The 26,289-nt window shown below is 42.6% G+C and overlaps 1 protein-coding gene across 2 annotated transcripts in view; it reads right to left on the reverse strand.

Moving 5' to 3' along the window:
- The window catches only part of sptbn4a (spectrin, beta, non-erythrocytic 4a), a 36,420-nt gene extending 27,715 nt beyond the window's left edge, over positions 1-8,705 (reverse strand). Inside the window, exons 1-2 of one of the 2 annotated variants that reach the window (XM_085174231.1) lie at positions 8,367-8,705; positions 8,007-8,161 (exon numbers count right to left, since the gene is read on the reverse strand). In XM_085174231.1, coding sequence (XP_085030357.1) covers positions 8,007-8,129 — 123 coding nt within the window. In that variant the 5' untranslated portion in view covers positions 8,130-8,161; positions 8,367-8,705. Of the gene's footprint in view, positions 1-8,006; positions 8,162-8,248 lie in introns of both variants that reach the window. The other variant, XM_085174230.1, reaches the window with a different exon arrangement.
- Between the last annotated feature and the right edge of the window lie 17,584 nt (positions 8,706-26,289).

Here is a 26,289-nt window from a genome sequence, read left to right on the forward strand (position 1 = left end):
TGAGCATTAAACTGATCCTACACTGAAAAAAAGGGATTGGCCATCTCTTGGATTGATGTAAGCATCTTGTGTGTATTTAATACAATTGCCTCATGCTTTAAAGTTAAGTGTAACTATATAGTGTAGAAACTACATGATATGCAGAGAGGGTAGATTAAATTGTCCATATCATGTTCGAGTGAAGTAAGTCAATAATATAGCAATGTTAAATCTCACGACGCCGCACAGGATTTCAGTCTCACGCGCTTTGGATTGTGGTTTGAGGAAGGCGCCTCTTGGGTGGCTGTCACATTAAAAAAGTCTACCTTGTAAATTAAACACAAAAATTTCATGTTTCTGTCTTGAATGTAATTAAATCCTGTAGGATCTGTATGAAATTCAACAACTTAATTTGTTCTTGTTGAGATAACATGATATAATCTAGTAAGAAATTCCCAAGATTGCAAGAGATTTCAAACTGCAGGAAAATCACAGGAGTTATAAGAGGCAGACAACTACACACACACCACGTGTATGCTATTGCTATTTATTGTGGTTTAACCTGTCAAGGACAAAAATGCACAGAAAATTCTGCATCAAGCCTTGAAATCATAGCTTTCCTGCTTTTTTTAAAGCAGCAGGTGCATGGTGATTACGCTGTTGCTTCACAGAAAGAAGGGCCTGGGTTCAAATCCACAATCTGGCTAGTTTGCACTGGTTTCTCTCTGGGTATTCTGGTTTCCTCCCACAGTTAAAAGTCATGCAGTCGTTAGAATTAGGGTTAGGTTAATTGGATTCTAAATTACCTGTGAACATAAGTGCAAATGGTTGTTTGTCTCTATGTGATAGACTGGTAAGCTGTCCAGGGTGTACCCTGCCTCTTACCCTATCACTTCTGTGCCATGCCCCAGCCCCTCCTGCAACCCAGATAAAGATAGAAGGATGGTAGTTGTTCAATAGATCGATTCATATTAACCAGACTCTAAACTTTGTTGAACATTATGTAATATGAAGACAACATGTAGTATTTGAGTGACCAAGTAGTACTGGGCTAAAAGTTATTGAATAGTGTTGAGATAAAATGTCAAAATTGCGAAGGTTTAAAATATTCCAAGAGCCCAACTTACTTCATCTAAACAGGTTTCAATTGCGTTTTATCAACACAAAATGCACAGGTTTACTGAATATGAATAAGTTGTGTTGATTTAACTCAGTTGTTTAAGTTTCTGCCAAAGCAAAACAGTTGTGTGCAACCAATGTCCACTATCGAATCAAGTAAATCCAACATGGATTTTTTTCAGTGTACCAATGAATGATGAATAGTAGCTTATACCCCTGTTATGGTCAGAAACCTTACTGTGCACACAGTGGGAAACAGTCTTTCATCATGTATCATTAAAAATCTGCAATCTGTCACTGAATCCAGTTCCCAACAGGTGCACAATACCTGAAAATAGCAGCCACAGACAGGATAAGGACACTATTGGTTCTTCTGACTTGCCGTACTAATAAAAACAGCGTTGTGTCTGAGCACGCCATGTTGGATTAAACAATCCAAGGAGCTTGAACGTAAAGCAGGCACATGAAATTGATCCATCACTTATGTTAAGATGTCTGAAGCAGGCACGGCGAGGTACCACGCTATTTTAGTTTTTTCCCCTGTTAGATCTCAATTGTTAAAAAAGGGGAGCTGCTGGAAATACTTGTATATTATCAATGTCCACTGTCTGTGAATATGACATATAAACAAATCTATGTTCATCTCAACTCACTGCAAAAATATACTGGGTACCAACCTTGAGCAAAACACAGATAACCAATTTGTTGGGTAATTTGTGTCCGTTCAGTGATCTATGTTCTCCAGCTTGTTACTTCCACAGCGTTTGTTTACAATCCACTGACCCCTGAGCCCACAGCAAGGCAAAGCACAAGGTCAGCTAGCATTCCACCCACTGTACGAGAGAAACATCCACAGTTCCTCCACATATATGAGCCGACATGGATCTTTGTGGCTCTGCTGATTAAGTAATGTGAGAGAACAGAGGTAAGGCCTGATACAGGAACCCTTCCAAAAGGACGCAGAGTTCTCCGATCCCAGCACAGCAACATCTTTTTTCTGTGTCTCTCAGGTAATGACAGAGATAGCATTGGGGTAGATTAAGAGGTAGATTAAACTGTCACTGTCGGGAACACAGGAAATCAAGGCAGTTAGCACATGTTAGACAGTTTTCATGGAGTAGCCATCTTCTGCGCTCTGTGTCAGTCCTTTCAGTTTTTCTGCTGTTTGGCATGTTTGGCATTGAGTTTTTCCTTTCCAGTCACCTTTCTCGCTCACTATGTATTAACAGACCTCTCTGCATTGAATTATATCTGTTATTAATCTCTGTCTCTCTTCCACAGCATGTCTTCTATCCTGTCTTCCTTCTCTCACCCCAACCGGTCGCAGCAGATGGCCCCGCCCCTCCCTGAGCCTGGTTCTGCCGGAGGTTTCTTCCTGTTAAAAGGGAGTTTTTCCTTCCCACTGTCGCCAAAGTGCTTGCTCATAGGGGGTCATATGATTGTTGGGTTTTTCTCTGTATCTATGAAGCGCCTTGAGGCAACTTTTGTTGTGATTTGGCGCTATATAAATAAAATTGAATTGAATTGAATTGAATTGAAAGGTTAAAAACAAATGCACTGATTTGGAAGAAAAGCAGTATCCTATTTCATTCTGTTTTCATTTTAGAGGTAAAAGTGGATTCACATTACAGGCAGAACCAAGCAACAATCTACAAGGCTAATAAACTGCAGTTCTTCAAATGACCACTTGAAGCCGACTCCAAAAACGAGTCAACCCCCTTCGTTTCTTATGTTAAAAACACTCAACTTAACAGCAAAAATGAGCTCCACGTATCTTATTAAAGATACAAGTAAGAAGACCAAATGTTCGTGTATGCCTCTCGTCCAAATATGGCCCCTTGTTGGCTCCAACAGAAACAAGATGGCAACAGCCAAAATGCTAAAATTAAGACTTCAGAAAGGGACATTGTATACCAGTGCTTGTGCCTTAATAATTATATCCATCCTTATATAAAGTCTGTTGGCAGAACATCAAGTGTATTCCTTCATTCTAATGTAACAGTTTTCTATCCCAGTGGTGGACGAAATATATAATTTAACTGCAATGCAAGCTGATCAAAAATGGTTCAAGATTTTCCTGTTTTAACTGTCTCGCTTTATGTTCTACCTCCAGCTTGTGTAAAGCAGCTCATGATTAAAAATGAACAAAAACATTGCAGTGGCAGGTCCTGAGACATGTCCAGGCTAATCCTTTAACTGCCTCAGTGCTGTTTTTAAAACAATATTTGTATTCTAGTTACTGCAGTACCAGAACACATATATTGTGTTATTATTGTATCATTTATCAGTGTAGCTGCCAAATGACATTACACTAATAAATAACACATTTGAATACATAAAGATTGATTAAAAGACTCACCTTAGTTATCAAAACTATGTGGACTAGATATCACCAAATATGACAAATGTTGTTATTAAAGGAGACATTAAATTTTAACAGGTTTACAAAGTTTTCTGCACAAATACAAATAATTGTTGTGCGTGTACCTATGGATTACACCTACAGGTGCTGCGCTGCCATAGAAACTCTCGGCACACAGTTTTTGTGTTGATGTTAACGCCAGCACCGATTTGGGGCTCTGAGTCAGCAAAGAGTTGGCAACTTCATGGTCTGCTGCTCTGTGGCTGAGTTATTAAATGTGATTCCTTTTTTTTTTTTTTTTTTTTTTTTGCCTGTCCCGTTTGACTCTTTTGCCATCAGAATTATTGTCTAAAGGCGAAGAAAGATGCCCAACGGATTTTCTTTACCAAATTGACCATCCCAGCTTTGCCGTAATGGTCCATTTGATTCACCTTTTATTCTTTATTTTATTTTCACTTGCTGAATACGGGACAGACTTGACTGGGGGAAAGAAAAGGGAGAAAGAAAGAGGGAAAGAAAAACAGTTGAGAAGAGGGACGGGGGAGAAAGGCAAAAAACAAAAACCAACAGAATAAGCAGAAAAAAAAAAAAAAAAATACATATATCGATCACCTGGATCACCTGTTGAGAAAGAAAAAAGAAAACAAGCAGAAGAAAACGAGAGTAATACAATAAACCACATCACAATGATATATGGGAATATGACAGTAAATACTAAATATTAAACATTATTGTGCAGCACGTAAGATCGACAGCACAGTGTGCATTGAGGTAGGAGCCAAAAAGGGTGTAGTTTGTGTGTGTGATCACCCGTGTGTACACCTGTGAGCATGGACGCGCTTGTTTTCTTAAAAGGTTCCCTCATGTAATGATCTGCTAGAGGGTGTGGGGGGCCACTGCCCCGTCCTCCAGGGCATGAAGCAGGTATGGAGGAGATCAAAACTCCAGACATCCAGAGGCCCCCAGAACACAAGAGACCAAGGAAGACCAACAGAGGGGCAGCCGTGCCACCGTCCCAGAAAGAGCTGAGGAGAGTCCCAGATTAGGGGTCACCCAGCAGCCACGGAGCAGAAGCCAGGGGGGGCTGCAGTGACGTGCCCGTGAGCTCCGCCGGCAGCCAGCTGTGCCTGAGTGACCGAGCCCCAGGCCGAGAGGCCGGGGGCACCCCACCTCCGAAGTGGCCCAAGCGAGCCCCAGGCTCCAGGCCCCGATAAGCAGCCGCCAAGGAGTGAGCCGGTGTGTACCCGGACGCCCACCCCCGGACACAAAGAACCACCAACGCACCGATGTCTGAGGGAGTCCGCCCCCGGCAGGGGAAGTGGTGGGGGGAGATAGGCCTCCAAACCTTGGAGGGCCTGAGCTGTCCTCAGAGAGGTGGCATCTGATACCCAACCTGACATATAGACACAGACATACAGGCACACACAGATACAAACATCCATTCCCACCCTCATGCTCTCATATGCACTTACTCCACACTCAACCAACGTGGAGACAGACATAAAGAGACGCTGTACACACAATCACACTCCCCAAGCGTACTCTACGAACCGGGTCTAGGTACCCTTGCCCCTGGAGGGGGGAACTGCACCCAGACCCAGGTTGTGTTACCCTTTTCCCTGCGGTGGGGAGAAGCAGACCGCCCCGACTCCGCAGCAGCAGGGAGGCCCCACATTCCGGATCCCAGTCGGACAGCCAACTCCTCCTCCTAGCCCCTCTGCTCCAGCAGAAAGCAGAGAACGAGGGTGAGAGAAGACTCCTAACCTCCCTCCACCCGCTCATTGTAGTGTTGATGTATGTGTGTTCTAAGGTGCATTTAAAACCCAGGAGGGCATGGAGCTACCTGCCAGAGAGCAGCAGGTAAGCGCATAGTCCCTCCTGCTAGCCCTCAATGTCTACGTGTATTTAAAATTGAGAGGTGGGCAACGACGCCGGGGGTGAGGTGTACACCCTGATGGTAATTGGGATTCCGTGTAGCGTGCCCACCCCCAAGATCCTATATGTATGTGTAATGAGAGTGTGAGTAATGTGAATGTCTAAGTTGCGGGATAAAATTGAGGCAGAGGCAGCCAGAAGGGGACAGAGGGGGGGGTTACCTCCTCTGCACCCTGTTGACACACCCCTACTCCAAGGCCCTGCATGTGTGGGTGGTTGTGGTGGAGCGGGAAGAGGGAGGCAGCTGGAGATGGGGAGGGAAGGAAGGGAGGGGCAAGTGACCCCTCCCTGGGGCCAGCTCCCCCGCTGACCCCAGTAGGCACCCCCATACTCCGCGACCCGCCAGGGAAGGGGGGCCCAGGCCCATCCGAACCGGGGCCCAGTGCAGCGGCGCCGCCCGGCCCCACAGAGCCCGGGGCAGTCCACCCAACCCCACAACAGAGAAAACTGCACCCACCCCATCATCCACTCATCTTCCAGACTACATAAGACAATAGAAGCCCAGGCTGATTAAATGTGATTCCTAATTTCCTTCTCTCACCGCAAACCGCTCGCGGCAGATGGCCCCGCCCCTCCCCGAGCCTGGTTTAGCCGAAGGTTTCTTCCTGTTAAAAGAGAGTTTTTCCTTCCCACTGTCGCCAAAGTGCTTCCAGCTGTGGAAATGGGACTGAAAACACCTGAATTCAAAGATTGAGAGGTGTGGCAGAAAGTTGTTTGCATTTCAGAAGCTGGAACCATTCACTAAGTCAAGATTGAATGTACAGTTTTGGCGGAACAATATACAAACCAAAAAGGTAAATGTGAAGGTCAAAACAGATTTGACAGAACAAAAGGTCCAACACAGGGTTTCTGTCTGTCTTGTAATCTGTTAACCAAATTTCTTTCTAATAAAGAGATACCACAACGACTCCTCAGTTGTATCTATTTGACAACATTAGGTCGTTTGAGTTGTGTTGTGACATTAATTGAGTCTTTTTGCAGAAATACATTTTTACAGTAGTTCACTGCTCAACTGGTAATATCAGAAAAAATAGTGTCCTGCACTTCTACACCACAGTACATAACCCTAATGAGAACACAAGTGAGTGTGGCTGCTTGGATTCTCCAACTATCCCTGGTCCACAGCATCAACAACATCTCCAAAAAGCCTGATTACTAGAAATGTAAGTCCTACTATGTTTTTGTTAGTTTGCATCGTTATTGAACTACGCTAAGGTGTCTGTCTCAGTCTGAGGGTCTAGACTATAGCACAATGAACCTTAAAATGCATTTCACACATGGACAACCAAGATGGCTAATGAGGATTTCCTCATTATACCATTGTAAGATTTGTCTGCAAGGGTTGTGCTTACAATTGGTTACACTGTCACCCTATGAATATCTAATAATTCAATATATCCTACAAAAAAGCTCTAATAATTTAAAAGCAATTAATTTCTTTATGCATTCAATAAAAATGAATGACTTAAACATATTGAAATGTAAATTTCTCTTATTTCTTTCTTTCTACTGCAGATGAACATATTCACATAATCTGATAGAAGCAACTCATCTGCTGTGGACATCAAATAGTCAAAAACATTGCTGCCAGAACACCCGTTACACAATAAGAGACAAAGTAATGATGTTTTTTGTATGATAAGAAATGAGAAATCCGCTCATTAACCTTCCTTTTTTTTCAGAAAATGGAAAAAATAGTGATTAAAGTACTTAAAATGGAGCCCTTAGAAGACTGCAGTAGTTTCTGGATGACATTTTGCTAATGTTCATATGATGCTTGAGGGACAAACTACTGCCTGATTCAACCAGTTCACAGTGTTTGTGGATCGTCATCAATCTGAATGCATTAAATGACATCACTACACATGCACAGTGCATATGGAGTCAGAGTCAATAAAATAATTTACGTATCAAACGGTGTTATACTGCACTCAAGACAAAAAATGTATCCAAAATATGTGCAAAACTACAATTTATTCAAACTTTTTTTGTATTTACTACTAACATTTAAAATGTCACATATAACGTACCGGTGATTTAAACCAGCAGATTTCAATGCAGGCCTAGAGCCCATCTAAGCTGAAAAACATTGTGTATGGATGGGATGTTGCTCTGTCAGGATTTCAGGAAAGCAAAGCATTATGGGAAAGCAGAACAAAAAAAAATGATGTGAACTGACCCTATATCACTCGTGTCACATAAAATTAGTACATGCAAGGAAGTTACAGTGTCTGCACTTTCTGCATGTGTGTCCATAACTGCTGCACATGTTTAAATGTCCTCTGTATGATTCACTGTAACCTCCATAACTGAGCAGGCTGGTCAAATGTCTGCATCAAGAGGCAAAAGAACCACAGGGATCACACCACCTGTGAATCTGAAAACAGCACAGCTACTGTAGCAATGTAACCTTGACACTGTAATTCAGGATGTCCCCAAGCTGAGTGATGACATGTCACCCACTTTCACCTATTCGATTTTACTGCCACCACACCCACCATCAACACTGTTTCTTTGTCACGTGCTCTCTTTGGCTCACGTGCTCTGCCTCTTTGACCTCCCCATCCCTCCCCCACTTCTCCACAAACAGCCCTCGATCACCTCCACTCACCTGTTCTATCTTGGCCAGCCATTCTTTATTGCGGGCCAGTTCTGCCATAAAGGCCTGGTGCTTCAGCCACTTCCTGTGTAGCTTTTGAGCTTCATCCCGCGCTGTGTCTCGGGCCATAAGCATCTTCTCTTCCACCCGCTGTCCCAATCACTGAACTAGAGGAGACAAAAATAGCCACTATCAGGAGCCCAATGCTCGAGCCAGCCCTTCTTCCCCCCTTTTCCACAGGACGTCCTGCCTACCTCCTCTACGCAAGAGCCACCCGCTCTGCTCTGCAGGGGCCTAGGTACCTGTGCTGTCACCACCCACCCCAGCCCCCACCAGGCACACTTTTCTGGGAAAAAAAATCAAGATAAGCACCTCAGCAGCAATGGTAGCAATGGAAACACTCAAGCCCTTCCTTCGGGTTGCCCCTGGGTCCTCATGCCCTACCAATTCATGGTGTTGCGGTCCTGATGCTGCAGTGCCTGCTAGCCAGTCTCAGAGATGGCAAAAACAACCGGCTAAAAAGAAGAAATGCGCCAATTACAACACTGGTAAAGAATGACACGCACATCCAAGATTCCTTGCAGGTTGCGTGTTATCGTCTAGCTCCAAATGTCAGTTACAATCCAACCATCAGTGATGTGTGTGTAGCATAGCAGAATCCTTCAGCCGGGGCAAAACCTGACCATCCACCACTCGCCAGTCCCGGTCAATCTGTAGTCCTGTCTAATGATGCTGTAGACACAAGGAGGAGGAAGAGTTGGAGTGGGAGGAGCAGGGTGAATGGGATGCAGAGGCAGTGCAGAGGAGGCCGGATAACATAAGGTGTCCGCTCTTGAAACGCATCGTTCCTACCGCTGCAAAGATGCACACGCAGGCTGGTGTGAGATAGTCCACTATTTTCTCTCCTCACTTCTCCTTCCTCAAGTCCCTGAACAGCTCAGCCGTGGTTGGTGCATGCTGCTGCAGTCCTTGCCTCTCAGCTACGCTTCTGTGTGTGTGTGTGTGCGTGCGTGAATGAGTGTGTGTGTGTGTGTGAGTGTCTGTGCAATCACAATCAGCACTGCAGTGCCGGAGCAGAGAGAGAGAGGGAGAGAGAGCCAGAACGAGAGAGAGGGAGGAGGAGAGGGAGGAGGAAAGGGAGACAGTGAGAGGAAATGGAGAAAGAGGGAGCGCCAGAGCAAAAAAAAAAAAAAAAAAAGCATGGGAGAGCGAGTCAAAAGAGGAAAAAGATGATGTTAGTGGGGGGGAGAGGTGAAACAGAAAGAAGAGAGAGCCTGCGTCATCCCTCTGTGTCACCAGGGACATTTCTCTGCACTAGAAATGACTGCACTCGGAGCGGGAGCAGGGTTTGGGAAGGAGGGGGGAGGTGTCGTTTTAAAACAGCTGAATGAGAGGAAAGGGAGACGCATGCACACATGGTCCACGGTGCAGCTGACTGATTCCCATCACTGTTCATTTACTATCTGCAAGAGCACCTACATGCAAAACTTCCCCTGCAAATATGTCATTTAAATGCAAAGGGTTCTTAAGTTAATATGACAGCCCCAGCTCTGAATTATAGATAGCTACATGCTATCACAATTACAGTTCATCTTTGCTGCAGCATTAGATTTCTTTTTAATGTTATTTAAAGATACCATTTTTGTCCGACCGAATCACCGTGGCATTCAGTGGCATTTAAAGTTTCATGAGTGGAGGCTGAACTGGAGCACTGCCCCGATCTACCAAGTTCTGTGGTTCTGCTGGCATTTTGTTTTTGTGTTTAGTTCAATGGATTGTCTTCATTTTCTTGAACTAACTGACCGGGAATATTTCATAACTAATAAATACTACAACACAGTATATGAGGACAAGAACCAACGAACCAATGAAGCCAACTTCATCATATTTCAGCAGACCACACAAAATTAGAAGTACTTTACTTGTGAAACTTGCATTTACAAACCTTACTGTTGTTAAGATTTGCAGCTTTATAAAACATGAATAATTTAGACTATTGTTCTAAGTGTACTAACAGCTGGTGATGTAGTGAATTTGAATTCAAGAATTTAAAACTTTAACCCATTTTGGATTAGGTCGCATGTCTTTGATATCAGATATCAAAGAGACAACGCTGACATAATGATTATGAAAAAGTCTGCAAGGGAAAAAATCGATACAGCATAGTATCGCAGTATTTTGCATGGCAATATGACTGCAATCGAATTGTTGAATGTTTGTAAATAACTACAGTCTAATTTATAAATCCAGACAGATTGCCAACAATCAACAGTCTGAATGAGGTTTTGTCAATGAGCACTAGTCGCAGAACTTAACCTAACTGACTGCTAGCTGGTAATAATTAAATGTGAACTTCTGTCTATGCAGACAGCAACATTTAAGCAACATTTGGTGATTTATCACAGCTAATTGCTGTATTATCTGAAACACATTGCATGTAATTGCCAACTTGACCCCATTTAATTGCAGACAGATATCAGACTGATATCAGACTGACTCCTGGCAACATATATGGCAGGTTTTAGTAGCAGTGTTGATATGCTTGACAATCTCATTTTGCTGCAAAATAAATTTGCCATTAAAAAAGCTGATAAATCACAATATACAGTAGGTTATTACAATACTCTGAATATCACAAAATTGTTCAAAAATCCCATCCTCTAACAGGAACAATAGGCAGTTTTGTATCTTTAAAAAGTTTAAGGAAGGTGCACGATCTGATATCCCTGTGTTGGTGTTTCCGACACCATTGTAACATTGTTGCTGCAACTGACCAGTTACATTGACTGAGCATTCAGTTAGCATTAGCCAAGAAGTAAGAACTAATGTTATTGCAAACGATCACAAGCAAACCAATATGAGTAACCTAAGTTTGTCATGGTCCTTCAGTCCTTCTTGGCTTGTTTGTTTGTCTCTGTGTTCGAGAGCGGGACTCATCATGGGTTCTTCTTCACATCTGCGCTAACCAACCACCTGTTCCTCATGATTAGGGACCGGGTCCCTACTGTTTCAATTAAATTGAATTGTTTGCCATTTTTGCACACAATTCCCCTATCGATTCCAGTGGCCTCGAATGACGTCACCAAGTTGCGTAGCGTCATTTACCTGACAGGAAACATGGTGCCTAAGCCGCACAAACGCTCAAAAGTTTGGTTATAATTTACGAGAACGGATGACAACAGGGCAACTTGCAATACTTGCAAAGTAGATATTTCATTAAAGGGAGGAAACAGAAGATAACCTTAAATGAATGTTGTGTTTTTAATTCCGCTCCGGACTAGTGAATCTCAACCCAGCAGCAGCGGTAACGTTTGCATGTGCTCTCCCGTTAATGCGGCAGGTAAATAATCAACTAACAGTGCATATTATGTTAACGCGATCTGCCTTATTACAAAACCTGCCATTACTGTGCATTTAGGTGACCATGATGAGACAGACAGAGTCTGGCTCAGATACTGGCAGTTCTCGCTGCAGTCTACCGGTAGCGTCTCCTTTCAGGCCAGGATAGACGAATGTCACCGAGCAGTGACTAAGTTTGTGGTAAAAGGCTTGAACCCATTTGCCACTGTAGATAAGATTCGGTAAGTGAATGTGTTTAATTGGACACTTTTGTGTAATTGCTACAGAATAATTTATGTTATACTTTGTTATTGCTACAGAAGAATATTTATTTTATTAATATTTTACACCGTGACACCCTATCAAAGAGCCGTAGGTTGTGGATCTCTTAAGATCTCACTGTTGGGTTTTTGTAAGGCCATGTTACTCCTAAATTCCTATCTTGTTCAAAGAGAAGATATAAAACAAAGTTCTAAGCTAATCGACCTTAGTGTTCTCCTTTTTAAAAAATAAGAATACGATAGGAGAATCGATAAAGAATCGAATTGTTAAACAGAATCGAAAATGGAATCGGAATTGTGAAAATCGTATCAATTCCCTACCTAACAGTGAACTGAGAAAGTGTAATCTGTAAATACTGGATGTGTGGATTCCCTTCCTCCCTGGAACCCCCTGGAACCATTCCCCCTTTTCCACTCTGATTATTGTAAATATATTTTCTTATTGTAAATAAACGCACTGAACTGTGATCTCTGAGAGTCCTGTGCTTGGGTCCACCTGCCAATTAGCCTTGACAAATTTTGACAAACTGCTCTTGATAATATATTTATTATATTGCATAACAATTTAAAATGCTTACCATTTGTTCCAGAAAGAGGTTTTATGTAAACAAAGGCATTTAAATAGTTAAAAGTTGAAATGTAAATAGTTGGTTTTTGTATTATATGATTTATTTATTACGTTTTACGAGGAGTGAATAAATAAAAGTATATTTACGGTGGCCGCAAGAAACAAAGCACAAAACACGTAAAAACTCCAAAACATGTAAAAACTCCACAGCACGTACAAAACACAACAGAAGTGCTCCAGGATGCTAGGGCGCAGTGCTGAGCTTTTGTTACCTAGAGGCTACACAGGCCAGGAAGTACCAACGACCAGATTTGGTGTGTGGTAGTAACAGGTAAATGAACATTTTTTTTAAAATTATTTGAATATATGTGAGTGCTTGTGTATAAATACACAAACAATACACTTATGCTTTCAATTGTGTAATTTAAGTGATCTAGGTAGCTCTGTTTTGGAAGTTCAGTTAACGCTAGAAATGTGTTTTGGAGTTTGTACGTGCTTTTACGGGCCACCGTAAATATTTATATATAAACATATATAAATAAAACCACTTTTTTTACATTAGTAATTCCTTTTGTGCATAATTTTAGATTGTTGTTAATAATAAATTAATTAAAGCAACAAAACAACCTGAAGAGCCGGTTCTCTAAAAAGAGCCAGAAATCCCATCACTAGTGAGCAAAAACAAAACCAAAAAACCCAGCCTTTCTTATGGGTGGAAAAAAAGTACCATGTCCACCAATCAAAAAAATGATATGGCAAGTTGTTTAGGAAAGGGGGAAGTTTTAGGAGTGACGGCGGTGTTTTGAGATGTGAGAGATTTGTGACGTTTAGCGCAAATATTGTGTAGTTAGTGTGTAGTTAGTCAACAGTTTTGTTGTGTATGTCAGAACAATGAGGCGACTGCTGAATGTTACAGGTGTTACAGCAGTGATACATCTCCTGCTGTCAGGCCTGCAGGTATCAGGCTGTTGTTCTCCTTTATCTCATAGTGGACAGAAATTATTTTTGGAGTGGCACAAATAATTTGTGTGACATCAGATTTGATGCAGAACAGCTGATAAATAGTTTTAAATGTTTATTTTTTAAAAAAATGCCTTGGCTGCATTTTAGATAAACAGCTGCAAAAAACTTTGTTTGCAAAACTCAGTTACTTTTTTGAAGAAGTAACTATATAATTAATTGCCCAACATTGGTCATTATTTACTGTATTTTGCAGACAGAGAGTTACAGACTCTCTCCCAGACCACAGACTCATAATAAAAGTCAGAGCTTTATTTTTAAAAAAAAAAAAGAAAGTTGTGTTTTTAAAATTGGAGTTCAAGTTATTTTTTACTTTCAATAGTGTTAACATACGACACAGGTCATTAACAAGATTTTTTTACATTTTCATTGTAAGTGGGCTAAAGCACTTAATTAAAATGAGTCTAACATAAATGTAATTTGATTATTTTAATAAACAATGTAACTTGGATGGATTCGATGCTGGCGTGACCACAGTGCACACGTCTAATGTTGCTCACAGTGGTCCAAGGGACCGCTCAGGGAGTTTGTGTGTTCGCTCACACACATGAAAAATTAGAGGCGGTGACAACTACTTTCCACTCTCCTTTTTCTCCCTTACTTGCACTCACACACACACAGCGGGTATGGCAGTCCATTCTCCCTGCAGCACGGACTACACTGCCCATGAGGCTACATTCTTTAGGGCTATGCCTGTAACACTCTGCCGATTGCCTTCATATTAAATAATTTTTGTGAATAATTAAAAAAAAAAATTTCTTCACGTCATTATGCGGGCTGCAAGTAGGGGTGACATGGGCTGCGAGATTGAGGCACAGGCATTAGAGCCTCTTAATGCGAGTTTTGTTTGGGTTTCCACCAGCATGGACTTACCAAAAATAGAGATGTCATTGCCTAACATATGAAACAGGAAAAGACCGCCGTGTAATCCATTTATTTCAACAAAGTAACTGTATTCTAAATACCACCCTTTTAAACGGTAACTGTAACGGAATACAGTTACTCATATTTTGTATTTTAAATACGTAACATGTATTCCGTTACTCCCCAACACTGCTTACGACACCAACTGTCTGCCATCTATAATCCAGTTTTGAGAGCCTTCCCAGACGACTTAACGTCCACTCATAATCCTTGGCCATTTGACCTCAGTAAATCACATAATAGGGTGGGGCTAGGTTTCACAAATGGGTTCACCCGAAACCTTGGCTGATTGTGGCCCACACGCATTTGCACACCTTGACTCGTGTGATTAGGTAGAGGATCAATAGGGGGTCCATGACCCTCTTGGGGTCACCCCCATAGGGTTTAAATCTGGGACTCTTCACCAAGTCCAGACGCTTTTCTTTCCAAGCTCCTTAGACTACAATGACTTGGATGACTGAGAACCTTCATAGACATCTTTCTTGTCGGAGGTCATTTTTGACAAAACAAACAAACAAATAAACCGGCGGACAGCACTGTAGACTGGTGCGTAATAAGCATGTGAATAATGCAGAAAACAGAGATTTGAGATGGTCAACTGGTCTTGAAGTACACTGAGGGAGAGAGAGCTGTGCAGGAAGTGTGATTTTATCATGGTGAAAACAAAACAGCAAAAGTAAGAGGGAATTAGTGATGATGTTTTTCAATCGTGAAGTGTAGTTTGGATCTTGTTTTGCTGCTGATTCAGGTAATTTTGGTCGGATAGTGACGAAACCTGCAGCTGGACATGATCACTTGTTCTATAGGGAGTGTCAAACTAGCTTCCTACCAGTGATTTTTGAAAAAGGCTTCAAGATTATGTCCCTCAGGCAACCAACAGTTCTACCAATCTTCATTATACTTTGGCATGAGAAAAGTGTCAACCATGGTAATCTCTGTATAAGATAAGATATACTGTATTTATTCTAGATTTAGGAAATTCATTTGCTGCAGCAGTTAAAAATGCAACAAAATTAAAAACAAAAATATTATCCATCCATCTTCTTGCACTTATCCGGGGTCAGGTCGCGGGGGCAGTAGCCTTAGCAGCGTGTCCTGGGTCTGCCCCGGGGCCGCCTCTCAGTGGGAGGTATCCGGAATATCTCACCCGGAAGGCACCCAGGGGGCATCCTTATGAGATGCCTGAATCACCTCAACTGGTTCCTTTCGATGTGGAGGAACAGCAGCTCTGCTCTGAGCCCCTCTTGGCCTGACAGTACCTATCTATGCCTCCGAACTCCTACAGGCTAACTAAGCCTGATAGGCCTCCTTCCTTCTGTCAGTCTGCCCCAGGGCAGCTGTGGCTACAACTGTAGCTTGCCTCCACCAGTGTGTGAATGTGAGAGTGAATGGGTGGATGACTGGACGTGTAAAGCGCTTTGGGGTCCCTAGGCGGGACTAGTAAAAGCGCTATACAAATACAGGCCATTTACCATTTACCATTCTTCAGCCTGGTGGCTCCCTTCACCTCTGGCGTCCACCATTTGGTTTGCGGGTAACCACCACGACAGGCAGCAACCACCTTCCGGACTCATGACCCTATGTGAGGTAGGGACGTAGATCGACCGATAAATCGAGAGATTCACTTTTACACTCAGCTCTCTCTTTACCACGATGGGCCGGTACAGCGACCGCATCATTGCAGCAGCAGCACCAATCCTTCTGTCGATCTCCCTTCTCCCGTCACTCGTGAACAAGACCCTGAAGTACTTGAACTCCTCCACTTGGGGCAGGAACTCGTCAGGCATAGACTTTCCCAGGGAGGATGAGGAGTGTGATCCCCCTATAGTTGGAACACACCCTCTGGTCCACTTTCTTAAAGATAGGAACTACCATCCCGGTTTGCCAATCCAGAGGTACCGCCCCTGATCTCCACGCAACACTATAGAGGCGTGTCAACCAAGACAGCCCTACAACATCCTGGCCTAACGGTAGCTATCAGCAGCCTCCGAACTCCTACAGGCTAACTAAGCTTGATCGGCCTCCTTCTTCAGCCTGGTGGGCACCATTTGGTTTGTGGGTTACCACCACGACAGGCACCAACCACCTTGCGGCCGCAGCTCAGTGCAGTGGCTTCGGCAATGGAGGTGTAAAATGTGGTCCATTCGGACTCAATGTCCCCACTCTCCCTCTGAATGCTGTTGAAGATCTTGCGGACTGGGGCCTCTGCCACGCTTTCCCAGAGCACCCTCACTATACGTTTGGGTGCGCCAGGTCTGTCCAGTATCCTCCTCCACCACCTGATCCAACTCACCCCCAGGTGGTGGTTAGTTGACAGCTCAGCCCCTCTCTTTACATGAGTCTCCAGAACATATGGCTGCAGGTCTGGTGATACAATTACAAAATCTATCATTGACTTGCGGCCTAGGGTGTCCTGGTGCCACATGCACTTATGGACACTCTTATGTTTGAACATGGTGTTCGTTATGGATAAACTGTGGTTTGCACAGAAGTCCAACAACAAAACACAGCTCAGGTTCAGATCAGGCAGGCCACATAGCGTTTTTTTAAAAGCCGAAAAATGCGCAGTATTTGATAGCTTGCTGCGAGACCTCACACCTCACACATCTACTGTGGGTGTGGTGCCTGTTATTGGATCCGGAGTTAGCAACATCCCCCAAAAACCCGAAGAGGAGAGTCCTGGCCCCTAGCCCTGCCAGTGTAGCAGAAATGATGACGGATGATGATGCAGCAGCAGCCGTTCTTCTCTGTGTGAGTAGCTTAATGTTGTTCGTGTGTAATTTACGTTGAGTAGGCTAACCATGTTATTACATTAATGCATGTAAGGTGAACTAGCAAACACCGTCGTAGTTACATGAGGCTGTCTTCTTGTTTGATGGCAGATACTCCCTTCACCCTGGCCAAAAAGGCTAAAATGACCAAAGAAAAGGTGGAAAACAGTTAAACATGAGAGGTTTTTGGACAAAGTTTGTGTTTTTTCCATTGATTAAGCACTGCTTCCAGCCAAGAGTGATACCATATATGCCCCATAGCTGCAGAAAAGGCTAACATTGTTATCTTTTTACAAAAAAACAGCTGAACATGAGAGGTTTTTGGACCAATTTTGTGTTCTCCATTCTTTAAGCACCGGTTTGAGCACCGTTTAAGCACCGGCACCGTTTCAAAAGTACCGGTTTGGCACCGGTATCGGATAAAACCTAAACGATACCCATCCCTATAGAGTCCCCAGGTGGAGCACCCTCAAGCACCCCACCCAGGGACTCCAAAAAGGCTGGGTACTCTGAACCACCACTAAGCGCAGACGACAGTCAGGATCCGTTCCCCGACCCGAAGGCGCAGGGAACAAACCCTCTCGTTCACCAGGAGAAACCCCAACGTACAGGCAGCAAGCCGAGGGGATCCTAGGATACCCACCCAGCCTCTCACCAAGGGGAACTCCAGACTGAGACCAGCCCCTCTCCAGGAGAATGGTTCCAGAGCCCAAGCCATGTTTGAGGTGAGCTCGACTATATCTAGTCAGTACTTCTCAGCCTTACGCACTAACTCAGCTCCTTCCCCCACCAGAGAGGTGATGTTTCATATCAGAATTGCTAGTCTTTGTAGCCGGGGATCATTCCGCCACGGCCTCCGCTCCTAACCCAACCCAACCCCTACGGCACCTCCTCCAGGTGGTGGGCCCATATCCCTCTTTCGGGCTGTGCACTGCCGGGCCCCATGGACCACCAGATGCTTGGGCACCCTGCACTGGCCTGGCGCCAGTGCGGGGCCCCAGTAACCCTATCCCAGGCAAAGTGAACTGTTCCCTTGGTCTTTCACTCATAGGGGTCTTCTGAATCGCTCTTTGTCTGGTCCCTCACCCAGGACCAATTTGCCATGGGAGACCCTACTGGGGGGCAAAAGACCCTGGACAACATAGCCCCTGGGATCCCAGGGACACGACATAAAGTAGTGATTCGTGGAGGGGATTAATATTATAGATTAATATATCAGGTCTTGATGTACTGATGTGTGATACAAAAAGTAAACACAAGAACAACAAAGCACACAAGTAAACATAAGAATTCATCCTTAGTGAAAAGAGTCTGGACATTCGAAACTGTCCCCTGCAGACCTCAATGATTAACTGAGAATAAAAAAATTATTCTGGTTAGTAGTTGAGGTTGTATGAGAGACAAAAAGTCTCACCACTTCAAAAAGCACAACACTATTTGAGGTCCACCAATAGAAACACTAACAGTCAAAAATTTTGATCAGGTATTAAGAACTAAAAAACAACATACAACAAAACAAAAAAGTTTACAAGGCAGAGAGAGCTCTTTAACTGACTATATTTAACTTCCTTAATGCGACAGGTAGTTATAGAGTTCCAAACTTTATTTCTGTAGTCATTGTGTGTTTTGTGATTATTTTACCTTCCCGGTCTTGTTATCACTGATTACTTTCACCAGTTTCTTGTTACCTGGCCTTTCCACACCCCTAATTAGCCCCCGGTGTATTTTAGTAACCTTGTATTTTGGACTTTATCAGCGAATAAATGGCTGGACTTTTGCTTCAAACTCCATCTTTCAGTGTATCTGCATTTGGGTCCTCACTTCAACACACACTCTGCACCATGACAATTACCCAGCATTATAGATAAGCCTTGAAGCTTCCACATGTAGTGTTTTGGCCAACATCATGCTTTTGTTTTTTAATTATTTATTCGTTTTTGGTAAGTTACTTTTTATGGAAGAAAACATGCTAGTTTATCAGCTAGCTTAGTTAGAAAGCTGCATTCCTAACACACAGCTAATTAGTGCTAAGTAACGGACTACTAAAACGCTAAAACTTTACTCACAAAAAGTGATTCAAGGTCTGTATCACATAGCAGACCATAATATTCATCAGATAATGCGACCAAAACAATTTTATATTAATATTATTTTTTAATGCTGCCAAGTTGGAGCTGAGTTTTAAACAAAGTTTTAAACAAAAAAAAAAGTTTTTGTAATTTTTTTTGAAACTTTACATAAATTATAAAATTACAGCTTATAAAAGTGTTTAGTACTCACCTATCTGACCATCTTCATCAGTTTACTTTCACACAGGGTGTGTCTTCTCTCATTCTTTCACCCCCCCGTCTCTCCCTCACTTATTCTGAGGCAATTGTTTTACAGTTCTGCTGCTTTTTAATGAATTAATCAGTTAGATTAATGGTAATGTTATAGCTTCATCTGACGTTCAAGTGCAGACAGGATTCATCCACATGCACAGCTGGCCTGTACGCTGTGTAGAGAAGAACACGAAAACAACGTATACCGTCATTTCCTGACCCGCCCAGGCATGTAAGTTACACTATTTTTCCTTTCTGTATACTATGCAGTCCTAGTTATTAAATTGAGATATCAATTCTGATTTTTGAGTCCTATTAACTGATTCATTTAGACTTGCTCCAGTGTTGTGCAGCAGTGTTGTATACCTCAGAGTGAAGAAGAATAACACACTACATGAAAGTAATGTGTGAGCTGTATGATTGGTCTTGTGTTCATTGTGGACTGATTTCTATAATTTGACTAAAAATGTTAAACACTGCAAGCTCACTCAGCTCACTTTAAAATATATCTCAGTTGTCTCCATGCATCTTGTATTGTTTAAGGGGCTGAAAAGGAAACTCCTACAAATACATATTTAATGAGGTCAGCTGCAAAAATAACTGTATCCATGGGCCAACATGCTGCACCAGAGGAAACCCCTATTTTGGCATTAATAAGCTGCTGTTGGGTTGGGATTTAATGAAGATGCTCAGTGTCAGTTTGTGCATGCCAGGCGTGGACAATGCAGGTATTCTGGTACCTGACCTTATTACATATGGTTACTTAACACCGAATATATTTAAAAAAAAACAATGTAAATTTACAATGAAAACTGCAAAATAAAACTTTACTAAGAAGTAAAATACACGTTTATACAGACACACACAACACTCAGCTACTGGGTGTAGGCCTGTGAGATAAAAAGTTACATGTATTTTTGAGTGTAGACACAGTTTTAGCTGACCTCAGGTCAGCAGGTGGCTTGTTCCAAAGACCTGGACTCTCATTTCATCTAATTCTTGGGACAATTAAAAGATCTGCACTTGATGATCTGAGAGGTCTGACTGGGTCTTAGACACTGAGCAAGTCAGAGATGTACTGGGAGACCAAACCACTGAGAGCTGTATGAACTAATAAAAGGATTTTAAAGGCAATTTTGAATTGAAGTGGGAGCCAATTAAGTGACTACTGCACATTTTTTTGTTGATTAACTAAGATTTAATAATAATTTTACCTGAAAAAATACATTATTTTATTTGTGAGAGTGTGTAACTATGATGGCTCAAAGCTCAGCGCTTAACCTGTTACTTTGTCCTGTGAAGCTGGTTTTATGGTCCTGCAAATGTGTCCCACCTGTGTAAACAATTCCCGTTGGACAGAGGGGGAGAGGGCTCCCTTGCAGTTTTCCAACATCCCGTCTATGCATCTGTGGAACGTATCTGATGAATGGTGACTGGTTCACAATCACTGGGAATGGGAATACTGCAAAACAAAAAGGTTCAACATGAAAACAGTCACTCACTATGTATTAACAGACCTCTCTGCATTGAATCATATCTGTTATTAACCTCTGTCTCTCTTCCACAGCATGTCTTTATCCTGTCTTCCTTCTCTCACCCCAACCGGTCACAGCAGATGGCCCCGCCCCTCCCTGAGCCTGGTTCTGCCGGAGGTTTCTTCCTGTTAAAAGGGAGTTTTTCCTTCCCACTGTCGCCAAAGTGCTTGCTCATAGGGGGTCATATGATTGTTGGGTTTTTCTCTGTATCTATGAAGCGCCTTGAGGCGACTTTTGTTGTGATTTGGCGCTATATAAATAAAATTGAATTGAATTGAATTGAATTGAAAAGCACAGATGTTCCATTTACGCTGCAGCAGACACTTTTCATTGTTTTTAGTGTTTCACTTCAGCTCTCTGTATGTGATAAGTTTTGCTCTTCTCTATGGTTGGCTCCCACCAACAACAGCAAAGGTAAGAGTGGCCCACAGACCAGCTGTACAGCATACTTTGTGCATCCAGCTGACAGCAGAGCTTTTTGCAGGCTGATGGGCCAGTGAATGCACTGCCTCTGCTACACCACAAAACTCACTTGACTCTTCACTCATCCTTCAGATCTGAGCCACTTTCCCCTCATCAGTGATAAACTACTTTCAGCTGCTGACCACAGTGTAGCTCTACATGTTTGATTTGGCAGAGATTTACATAGGATGCCCTTCCTGACGCAACTCCAAAGGGGATTTGTGTCTCATTTATTGAAACCGAGTGAAACTGAACTGGGACATATATTGAAATATATCAAAATACAGCTGTTAATGTGACTGTGTTTGTATGTCTGAACCTGAAAATATCTAATCTAAAAATATAAATAAATAGTCTTTTGTTTGTCTTTTAAGCAAGAGGCCGAAGAGGCCCAGTATCTTTGCTGTTTCTAGGACGGCACTCTTCTGGACAGAGATCTTGGATGTCGTTGCTGGGATCTGCTGGAACCACTTGCCCAGTTTGGGAGACCCAGAGTGCTTTGATTACCTTCCTTCACTTTCCACATCTTCTCTAAGCCCTTGGTATTTGTAAAGCTTCTTGTCTTCCTTCTTCCTGATGTTGCTGTCACTTGACATCGCTCCCCATCACTGGGGCCTTCTTCCTCAGCTTAACCTTTGCCAGTTTGTCCGTTTGTATCTGGAAGTTACAAAGAATCTTAGGTTGGTCGTTCTCATCCACCCTAGGGGGCGTGTCCCATTTTTACCTTAGGCCATAGTCATCAAGGGTGTTCCTGCATACTATGCCACTTGGTTATGGCGTTCCATGTATGCTCTGCCCGCTAGCATCTTACTGTAAGATTACAGTTTTCAGTTATAGAGTCTGAAAAACGTTTGCAATATGTTACTATACTAAATTGTCTAATATGTTGTTGTACAAATATGTTGTTACTTGCGTTATAAAGGTTCTTAACTTATCTTAACGGCTGCTGGATAGAAAGAAAAAATAACATTAAGTGAACATGTTTTTTCTTCACTGTCAATCAGCTCATTTAATTCATGTGTAGGAAAAAGAAAATGCAGCAACACAACTTTTCAAGAAAGGAGATATAGACTTTGTACACTGATTTACATTTAAGGAAGGTAATGTGTTTGTATATCTATGTAGAAACAGAGGTGATAGAGTTTAATCTAAAAATGGGAAGAAATTTCAAGGCAGTTTAAAACCCAAGTGCTAGAATGTAACTGAGTATGTTTATTTAAGTACTTTCCTTATGTGTTTGACTACTTGTGTCTTTCTTTTCATGCCACTTTCTGCTTCTGTACTCTTCTGCTCGATCTTAGAGTAAAATATTCTCATTGTGACTTCACTAGATTTACCTAAAAAAGCTTAAGTTAATTTAGCTTTGCACACAAACCACATAAAGAAACAAGATGATTACAGGATTAGTTGACATAAAATTAGCAACTATTTTATTCAAAGTACATGTGGGAGAATTTCTCTTTTCAGAATTTAGATTAGTACATGTTGCTGTTTTTAGTGAGTAAGTCCAAGTAAAGTAAAGTAGGTCAAAGCAGTGATTTTAGTTTGTTAAACAGTTGTTGATACGAAACTATAATTCTAAGACTTCATGCTCAGTTCAGTCTTTTTGCCACTAGAGGGCACACTTTGTTTAAAAGTTAATGGGTGAATGAAGTGTTCAAAACAACATAAAACAGAGGGGTGTCTGCAATGACAAGGCTCTTAGCTCCTGACCGCATGTAGATATTTATATATTAAAGTAAATTTATCAAACATACAGTGGGGCAAAAAAGTATTTAGTCAGCCACCGATTGTGCAAGTTCCCCCACTTAAAATGATGACAGAGGTCAGTAATTTGCACCAGAGGTACACTTCAACTGTGAGAGACAGAATGTGAAAAAAAAATCCATGAATTCACATGGTAGGATTTGTAAAGAATTTATTCGTAAATCAGGGTGGAAAATAAGTATTTGGTCACCTCAAACAAGGAAAATCCCTGGCTCTCACAGACCTGTAACGTCTTCTGTAAGAAGCTTTTCTGTCCCCCACTCGTTACCTGTATGAATGGCACCTGTTTGACCTCATCATCTGTATAAAAGACACCTGTCCACAGCCTCAACCAGTCAGACTCCAAACTCCGCCATGGCCAAGACCAAAGAGCTTTCGAAGGACACCAGGAAAAGAATTGTAGACCTGCACCAGACTGGGAAGAGTGAATCTACAATAGGCAAGCAGCTTGGTGTGAAAAAATCAACTGTGGGAGCAATCATCAGAAAATGGAAGACATACAAGACCACTGATAATCTCCCTCGATCTGGGGCTCCACGCAAGATCTCATCCCGTGGGGTCAAAATGATCATGAGAACGGTGAGCAAAGATCCCAGAACCACACGGGGGGACCTGGTGAATGACCTGCAGAGAGCTGGGACCAAAGTAACAAAGGTCACCATCAGTAACACACTACAACGGCAGGGAATCAAATCCCGCAGTGCCAGACGTGTTCCGCTGCTGAAGCCAGTGCATGTCCAGGCCCGTCTGAAGTTTGCCAGAGAGCACATGGATGATACAGCAGAGGATTGGGAGAATGTCATGTGGTCAGATGAAACCAAAGTAGAACTTTTTGGTATAAACTCAACTCGTCGTGTTTGGAGGAAGAAGAATACTGAGTTGCATCCCAAGAACACCATACCTACTGTGAAGCATGGGGGTGGAAACATCATGCTATGGGGCTGTTTTTCTGCCAAGGGGACAGGACGACTGATCCGTGTTAAGGACAGAATGAATGGGGCCAAGTATCGTGAGATTTTGAGCCAAAACCTCCTTCCATCAGTGAGAACTTTGAAGATGAAACGAGGCTGGGTCTTCCAACATGACAATGATCCAAAACACACCGCCCGGGCAACAAAGGAGTGGCTCCGTAAGAAGCATTTGAAAGTCCTGGAGTGGCCTAGCCAGTCTCCAGACCTCAACCCCATAGAAAATCTGTGGCGGGAGTTGAAAGTCCGTGTTGCTCGGCGACAGCCCCAAAACATCACTGCTCTTGAGAAGATCTGCATGGAGGAATGGGCCAAAATACCAGCTACTGTGTGTGCAAACCTGGTAAAGACCTATAGTAAACGTTTGACCTCTGTTATTGCCAACAAAGGTTATGTTACAAAGTATTGAGTTGTATTTTTGTTATTGACCAAATACTTATTTTCCACCCTGATTTACGAATAAATTCTTTACAAATCCTACCATGTGAATTCATGGATTTTTTTTTCACATTCTGTCTCTCACAGTTGAAGTGTACCTCTGGTGCAAATTACTGACCTCTGTCATCATTTTAAGTGGGGGAACTTGCACAATCGGTGGCTGACTAAATACTTTTTTGCCCCACTGTATATGGGACATTGTCTGGTCTGTAGTCTGCTACAAGTCAAAGTTCTGTGTTTTGACATTTACTTTATACCAGAAAACAGAAAAATGTATCAATGTAGAGATAACTTCATACTCCTCCCCATTCAAACCTCTTGTTCCTGTCAAATGTAAGGATGTGGTGTATGTAGACAAGTACAAGTGCTCTCCACATCTAATATACACATTCATGGTACTTAATATTTAACTCATGAAACAACTGGAGAGACTTTATGTTTTGCAAACAAAGAAAATATGTGTGTGACACAGAAAAACAATATGGTCAAAGTGTATTTATTCTTCATTTTCACTAATGATCCCTTCGTGGTGACTCACTTCTTCCCACTTCATTTTAGCATCACTGTGGATTTTTGTGACAATTACAGCAAGTCCAATTTGAATGTTCAAATGAGCATCTAATCATTGTTATAAGATCCAAAATGTTTCATTTGCTTACATTAAAAACACGTTTAAACTACAGGCAATAATTAGGTTTCAAGATTAGAAAAAAGAGAGACTTGTAGTGCACGTAGCAGCTTTTTGCACTGAGTGATTAACAGCCAGAGGTGAGACAAGGTTATGACCTCTGCTGGGCTGAAGTGAAGGGCAGAGCTGCAAGCTGCAATTACCAGTGACCACATAATGACAAAACTCCGAGGTCTAGCTAACTTTCCTTTGCTCTTAAACAAGCACAATCTCTGCCAACAAGACAGCTGTTGTGCATTTGTTTTTAGATTTGTATGTAAATTATTTTCACTTTGCCATAACAGATCATCTGCCGCTCTCTCTCTAGCATCCTCTTCTGTCGCACCAACCCTACTGCATGTCTTCTTAAACTACATCCATGAACCTCCTCTGACATCTTTCTCTTTTCCTCCTGCCCAGCTACTCCATATTCAGCATATTTTGCTCACTACATCCCTCCTCTGTACATGTCCAAACCATCTCTAGCTTTGCTCCACCTGAGCTGTCCCTCTGATGTACTCCTTTCTAATCCTGTCCATCCTGCTCACTCCCAGTGACAATCTAATCATCTTCATCTCTGCCAATCCCAGCTTGGCCTCCTGTCTTTTTGTCAGTGCCACTGGTTTCCTAACCGTACATCACAGCAGGTGTCACTATCATCTTGTAAAGCTGAACTTTCAGTCTTGCTGTTGACCCTCTTTCACAAATCACCTGGACACTTCTCTCCAACCACTCCAACCTACCTACCCTCTCTTCTTCTTCTCTCTTGTATACCTCAAGTGTATCATGTCTTGTTTTGACCAGCTTTTATTCCTTATCTCTCCAGAGCATACCTCCAGACTCTCTACTCTCACTGTAGACCACAGTGTCATCTGCAAACATCATAGCCCGCGGAAACTCCTGACAAACTCCTACTTGACCTCATCTGTCCATCACCATCACCAAGAAGATCCCTGATGTAATCTAACCTCCACTTTGAATCCATCTGTCACTCCTACCTCACCGCTGCCTCACTGTCCTCATATATGTCCTGCACCACCTACATACTGCTACAGCACATACTGCTCTGCCACTCCTGACTTCCTCACGCAGCACCACAGTTCCTCTCTTGGTACCCATATACTCTCTCTAGAGCCACAAAGACACGGTGCACCTCTGTCTGACCTCTATAATCAAAGCAAACATCACATCTGTAATGTTCACTGATCATCACCTCTCTTCTTAACCTAGCTTC

Source organism: Neolamprologus multifasciatus, chromosome 10 (assembly GCF_963576455.1).
Source record: "Neolamprologus multifasciatus chromosome 10, fNeoMul1.2, whole genome shotgun sequence".
NCBI lineage: Eukaryota > Metazoa > Chordata > Actinopteri > Cichliformes > Cichlidae > Neolamprologus > Neolamprologus multifasciatus.